Source organism: Chenopodium album, chromosome 16 (genome assembly GCF_948465745.1).
Source record: "Chenopodium album chromosome 16, dcCheAlbu1.1, whole genome shotgun sequence".
In the NCBI taxonomy this organism is placed as follows: Eukaryota; Viridiplantae; Streptophyta; class Magnoliopsida; order Caryophyllales; family Amaranthaceae; genus Chenopodium; species Chenopodium album.
In genome coordinates, this window is record NC_137849.1 from 45,237,587 (window position 1) to 45,245,481 (window position 7,895).

At 30.8% G+C, this 7,895-nt stretch overlaps 1 protein-coding gene across 1 annotated transcript; it reads left to right on the plus strand.

Annotated features, from left to right (window-relative positions):
• The first annotated feature begins 321 nt into the window (after positions 1–321).
• Positions 322–6,546, plus strand: LOC145585559 (uncharacterized). The gene is made up of 4 exons (XM_081642261.1): positions 322–900; positions 1,191–1,276; positions 2,035–2,196; positions 6,158–6,546. The coding sequence occupies exons 1-4, from the start codon at positions 532–534 to the stop codon at positions 6,321–6,323; spliced, it is 783 nt and encodes a 260-aa protein (XP_081498387.1). The 5' UTR covers positions 322–531; the 3' UTR covers positions 6,324–6,546.
• Positions 6,547–7,895: the final 1,349 nt, after the last annotated feature.

Below are 7,895 nucleotides of genomic sequence, written 5' to 3' on the forward strand. Positions count from 1 at the left end.
AACAAGCTTATAGACCGAGTATATATTTAATTAGTTTCACTACATTGTTATTTTAGTAAATAACTAATGTTATAAGATAATCAATATGATTAATAATTTACTAATTAAGCTATATTATTATACCTCATATTGAAATAATGAAATGATAACTAGTAAATTAGCTACAATTTGGTTGTGAGCAATAATTCGAGTTATTGAATGACCAGTCAGATAACAGTTACAGATAAAAAATAACTATTTTTTAAGAAAAAAAGTATAAATTTTGTATCATGGTAAATAAAAAAAAAAAAAAGCAAAAAGAGGTTAAACAGTAATTTGTGACTTTTATTTTTCTCTTTTTTGAAATAGTATAAATCAAACTAAAGTGCTTGTATTATGTGTGTGTACTAAAATATTCCATGATTACTTTCAAGGGTTTTATTATTACTTCTTGAAGAAAAAACCCCAATATTTCTCATCTCTTCCTCTTTCTCTCTCCTAAAAAAAAGCAAAAATCATACAATATCACTAGTTGATTATTATCATTATATCATGGAAAGAGATCATACTAGAAGTAGCACAAATTTCCCAAACTATGACCTCCACATGTCCTTGATTCATTCAAATAATCCTTCTACTTCTAATAATAATACTAATAATAATCCTTCTAATTTACAAGGGTTTCCTCAATCCTTGGAATTATCTCATCATTCTAATCATGTTATCCTCACCACCTTCTTGAGTCACCAACCACCACCACCACCACCGCCTCCGTATCAGATCACGGATCATCGGGGATCCAATGCTCACAACACCACCGCGGTCACCACCACCACTAAAGGGCTTGTTGGTAATTTTGATAATTATGTCGCTACTACAAGGCAGTCTTGGAATAGTAGTAACAATACTACTGATCAACAGGTTTATATGAATATCTAATATCTATATATAGTATAGTTTTATATATAGTATTTAAATTTTATGACATGCATATATTATGTTCTTTTCATATTGGAAACCCTGGATATATACCTATGTTTTATGTTTATATAAAATTGCACTATTAATCCAAAGTTTTAAATTAATGATTATTATTATTATTTATATAGTACAGTATATATTTTGTATTTGTATGATACATAATTATAGTAGTATATATATGATGTTGTTTAATTTAACAATAATGTATAATTTACATGGAGAATATTCAGGTGGAAGGATCATCAGATCCGAAAGCTATTGCTGGGGACAACTCCAATGGTAATGGCCGCGGTAACGATGGAGCTGAGCATTCTTGGTACTTGTCATCTTCTCTCTAAGCTATATATACTTCCTCTGTTTTATTTTATTGTCTCAAAAAAAAAAAAAAAAAAAAAAAAAAAAAAAAAAAAAAAACACTTAAGAGGAAAAACAAAAAAGAACGGAGGGAGTAAATGAGAAGGGTTATGGATAAGAATTAAGTCTTAATCTACTATCCTTCTCGGTTATACCGTTAATGTTTTTCTACTCCAAAAAACAATAATTATTGGTTCGATTTGAAGAAATACTATTATTTATGCACTAGATCAAATGTAAATTGCCCTAGGCATTGAACTTGAACTTAAAATTCAATTATTAATTGAGCTAAGACAAGTCATTTACATTACGTACAAATTCATGAACTTGTTTTGCATAAGGTGCAACTACAATAAATGCTAGATTCATGACTACCATGTCCATACACGTGCCATGTCACGTTGTATACGGTTCACTACTACATTAGTTCAAGTTTAATTAATTGTCATATTAATAGTTGAAATTACATACTCGGCTAATGTTACATTTAATTTGGACGGTCTGATAAATGATGTGGTTATACAAGATAATGTTTGTGCTTAGTTAATTAATGCTTATTATTGTCAATAATGTTATCTTCTAATACTTTCAATGCAATAAGCGTTTTCATAATCTCATAAGTTATTTTGTGATTTGTTTCTAAAGATGATAAGTTATCGATTATTCAATTTTTACACCTTGTACTATACATTATCAAAATTATTGTACATAATGATATAGGTGGAAGAACTCGAGCTCAGAAAAGAACAAGATGAAGATAAGGAGGAAGCTAAGGGAGCCAAGGTTTTGTTTTCAAACAAGGAGTGACATCGACGTACTTGATGATGGTTATAAGTGGCGCAAATATGGTCAGAAAGTTGTCAAGAATAGTCTTCATCCAAGGTAGTTAAACACATACTTAATTTCCATTGACTTACTTAATTTGCTTCATTTTTAGTTAATTTGTTGAGATTTTGATTGATGCTTTGCTAATTCAAATGTGCGCATTTTACTAGCTTCAATTTTACTCTTCAAAAAATATCAAATCAAACCATCCAATGTTAATTGATGAGTTTTATGTGCACATTAGTACATTACATACACTATTAGATTGGTGTTTAACAATTATTAAGGGATCATTAGTTAGCAATTAGGTTGTCTATAGTACAGTATATTACTGTTAATGACGAATTACTTTATTTTCGACGACATATTAAAGTCAATTGTAATATATTATATATCCTTATGCTATAAGAAATTTCATTAGTAATCTTTAACATTGTAATGCATTAATTCGACCGTAGAATGTACTAGAAATGTCTTTAAGTAACGAAGGAGTACACTAACTGTTCTTTCAATTTTCATAATTATATACTTAGCCTTTTCCACTTACTTTAGTTGTAACAGTTTGACTAAAATTAGTCAGACTACTGCAACTAAAAGAACTAGGGATCAAGTTTCAGGAATTGGATAACACAAGATCTTAAAATGTATGTTATAATTAGTTACGCTAAATTTCTCATCATCCTTCCATAATCATAGATTTGTATCATAATATATCCAATCCCAGTGTCAAATCCTAGAAAATAATGTGTCGCAACTCGCAAGCTAACATATTCACCGCATTACTTAAGAGAAACATTATTAGTACATAAATGTGGCAAATTTGGACCACAATATATGTGTGGTATACGTATATTGTGGTAATTAGAAAGTGGTACACATAGATAAGCACATACTAGAATGTGCACTGCTTTATATATGTAAATATGTAATGCCACAGAACCCCTATAAAAGTATATATACCCCCTCTCAAAAACTCCGAAAAATTATAAATGTAGTATTTTAGAACGCTGGATGAAAATAAACTTAGTCACATACTTTATCAATTAGAGTTATTGACTTCATACCGTTGTTGACTAAGAGGATATGAGATTGATCCAACTACATTCACTAGCGTTGCACACATGCCTTAGTTGTGGGTACGTGAAATTTAGATGATGCGACTATTATTTACAGACAGAAGTAGTACATGATAGAAAGGAGAAGTTGGTGATTGAATTGTGAAGTGTTGGTTATTACCTGCTGATGGACTTAGATAAGATCAATAGCTGTAAAATCAACAGAAGCATCATTAGTATAACTAATTAGGTAGCTTTTAATGTAGGCAAGATGACTTATTAGTTGCTTAATATTGTGATCTTAACTAATTATGCGACTAGCAGGTCTATATTACTTCACTATATAACTATACTAGCTAAAGTCCCGTGCAATGCACGGTTTTTATTAAATTATACTTTTTTTTTTTTGTGAAAGGGGAAAAAAATACTAAATTATACTTGTATAGTAAAGTATAACATTAACACAAAATCTAACAATTATATACTTTAAAAAAATTTATAGTATTATACTACTTATTTGTTCATTTTTATAACCAAATTACCTAAGGAAAAATAAATAAGTAAAAAAATAATTCATTTGAGTGTGTATAGAAAAAATACAATTGTAGAAGGTGAATATTATAGGCTATTAATACTTTTCATATAAACGATAGACAACCAAAAAAAAAAAAAAAAAAGTGGAGGGAAAATTTTCAACTAGTGGATAACATGTGTCATCAGTGGTTTCGCTTTTAGTATTAAGTTATTGATTATTGATGAATATTTTATTTGCTTGAATTGCTTCATCCCAAGTTATTTCATGCCACATACTTTATTTCGTCACTCAAATTATAAACACATTATTTATTTATTATTAGTACACTGTATTTCTGATCGGTTCAAGTGTCTTCAGAAAAATCCCTAATTTTGGTTATTCAGTGCAAAAGTCATATTTAATGCAAAAGTCATGATTATAATCCTTATAATATAGTTCTGTTGTGTGAAATTGGGCATCAATTTATATTTTTTTTAAACAATATAGTCAACCAATAAAATTATATTATTAATCGGCCAAAAAGAGAGTTGCACGATATGTAGCCTGTTGAGTTCATAACTTTGTAAAGAATCAAATTGATTCACGAGGTGTGACGACTGAATGAAGGCCATATGGTCAGGAGTACTGGTAGAAATACTCAAGTAGTATTACACTGACTATAGAATCATATTAGAGGGCGTGCAACTAACAACCATATATAGGTCGTCTTTTTGTACTTGTAGTATTGTTGATTTTAGAATATATCTTACTCTGATTTCAATCAACAAGTGCATTACTCTGATTTCTTCTTACAAAGTTTCAGTTAATCATGGGTTTCGTACGTTCTAAAGGATACTCTTAACACTGTTACACATGTATTTAATAATAGTGTCTTTGGGGATGTTGGTCCATCCGTTAACAACTTATTAACATATCTCAATTTGTGTCTCATCTGTAGGGATGACAATAGTGGGTCGGTTTAAATGGAAGACCCGCCCCATCGGTTTGGCGGGTGATGGGACAAGGATGGGTATAAAATGTGTACCTGCCATGGGTGATGGGGCGGGTATGGATTTTAGGTTAGACTCGCCCCGCTCTGTACCCGCCTTATACCCGCCTATATTTCCTTAAGAAGAGTTTAGAATTTATGAAACTTGATACCCCTTAAGGACCAATCCGCGCAAATTGTAAGAGCCCCAAATTTTTTAACATAATTTGATGTAATTGTCATTAATGTGATATAATACAACATCATGGCAGTGGGTTTGGGATGGTTTTGGGGCGCGCATGAGGTGAGTGTGGATATCCAGGCCAAGTGGGTGGTGGGACGGAAATGGATGTTATCTTCTACCCAGCGGGGCGAGTATAGTTGTGGATATTGTACTAGCCATGGGTGGTGGGGCGGGGATGGGTCTAAGATTTTTAGGCGGATATGAGCATGGAGATACTATCATCCGCATCCAACCCGCCCCATTGCCATCCCTACTCATCTGATCTACTATATGTCTTTTTCATCTTGCCACATTATGTAGTTATATACTTCGTAACTTATATTGCATACAATTACGTGGTAGTGGTCTTTGGAAATATTTCAAGGTAATACACGCGTTTACTAATTAATTATGTGGCAAAATAAAGAAGCGGGATATAATAAGAGACATACAGTGATCAAACGTTCAAACCTAATTAAGGATCTTGAGCATATATATTAATGTTAATGGTACGGTAATTGTAAAATGAAGATATACTCGCCTACACGGTACATATAGAGTAGAATAAATATGTCATACTTCGTATTATATAGCTAGTATTCGTCGTCTAAGCCAAGGTAGGTTTTCCCATCATAATAGATCGATTGATGATTAGGTAGTTGTGGAGAAGGTTTTAGATCTAGACAATGCTTTTAGTGAGGTAATTATCTTAATTAGATCTATAAATCTAGTATTGATGTAGTCTGATTTAGTTAAAGCTTAATTAATTCCTATGAACATAATGCTCTTAAAGGCAAACTAAGTACGACGTAGTTGACTAGCTGTCAAAATTATACTGTATGCTTTATTTAGAGAAACTGGTACACTCAGATGTATGACTGTCATGTTACATACCAATTGAAGAAAATTTAATACGCTTGATTTTTGGTTAGATTTTCCATTGATTTCGAATTGAATATTGTTTTGATAGGCTGTAATTAGGATAGGTGACCTTATAAGGCCATAATTGACCTCCCTTAAGTTATGATCATGGTATTATAGTATAGGTAATAGATATGTCTTCCTAAACCAATCACCGGTTGGTTTGGTCCGACCAGGAAAGGCATGGAAGCACAATTGGTGAATAAAATCACTATGTATGTGTGAATGACATCCACAATACATGATTGTTGTTGTAATCAACTCGATCTAGTTAATTATTATCACGTATTACTAATTACAATAATTCGAAATTACAGGAGTTATTATCGATGCACACATAGCAATTGTAGAGTGAAGAAAAGAGTGGAAAGGCTATCCGAAGATTGTCGAATGGTAATAACAACTTACGAAGGCAGACATAATCACTCTCCTTGTGACGACTCCAACTCTTCCGATCACGATCAATGCTTCTCTTCTTTTTAGTTAATTGCAATAATACTCCTATGTTATTGGTATTATTCTTAGCTTATTCTATCATGTCCATAATCATATTATATAGTATCATATTATACAATAATATGATGCCAAATATTTAGTAGTACGTACGTATTATTTGTAAAGCAAAAAGTAGAGAGCATGCATATGTATAAGATAGTATTTGATTTTCTTTAGTCTTTAGGTGTGTAGTACAATTTTGATAACATATAGTAATGGTGATATTGAGGTATCTGTTGGATTGATTCAAAGTAACTAGCTATTTTTTAGGTGAATTTGTTAAATGTTATTGATAAGTTAGAGTCTTTAGAAGTAAATGGTTAGTGGCTAATTACGTGGGAGTAGTCATTGCTACTGTTAGTGGAGTCATGCATAGTGGGTTAGTTAGATAAGATCATGCTCCTAATTATTAGCTTTAGGTTGTTATTCCATATGCTATTTATATTCAAGCATCTCTGTATTCTCGTAGTGTAGCATTGAGTTAATAAAATCAGTTTTTGTTTTCCTCCATTAATATTATTTCACTTTAAGTCTTAGTTTCAACAGTATCAATATATGTATACAAGTATCATGAATGAAAGTACGTGTGATTCCGACGATGCGCACTAACTATTAAGTGGTTATTGTTTGTCCATTTATTTTCTCTTTAAACAATTCTTTAATATCGACACTAAATTGATTACTAATTTTTGTTCGTTGAGATTTGCAACAAATTTACTAGAGTACATTGAAATGAAGTTATCTTGGACTATTGAAACTTGCTGTATTGCAACAAGACTTTTTTTAGCATTTCAGTAAGGAGGCTGCCGTAACGTATACTTGATACCAGGCTCAGGGGCATAATTGTAATTACAAGGATTTAGTGGGTAGGGTATCATGTGTTACGCCTAAAATTAAAGAAAAAAAAGACGCCAAACAAAAAAGGTAGTACTATTTATTCACTTAATTGCGTCTAACTATATAATATATATATATAATATATAATATAATATAATATATATATATATATATATATATATATATATATATATATATATATATATATAATCAAAAGTTCATACTATTTACAAAAACTGTCATGGTATTTGTTTCTTGTACTACAAGACTTTGTATTAATGCTTAGCTATATATATATATATATATATATATATATATAGAGAGGAAGAATCATGTAAGAACCCTCATCTATATAAGAACTAATCTCAACTATCTATTAATTTTGATCTAACTGCTCAAATTAATCTTAGTAATGGCATTTACGTAATATTAAGATCTTGTGCAACCACTTTTTTTCCTTTCAAACAAAACTACGTTGTTTTGTTTCTCTCAACGCTGCTCCTATTTCTCTCTCCTCACGTTTCCTGATTCTCTCTTCTCAGCAACCAAAATTTCATCAGATTAATCAAAAAAATTCTCAGCTTTTGGATACATTATTATAAGTTTATTAATTGTTTCATAATTATATTTTTTGTTCGATTTTTTAAGCGATTTTTTTTTGTCAAATTTATCGATTTTGCCCTGATTTATTTGTGTGATTTTTATGCTCGATTTTGTTCATAT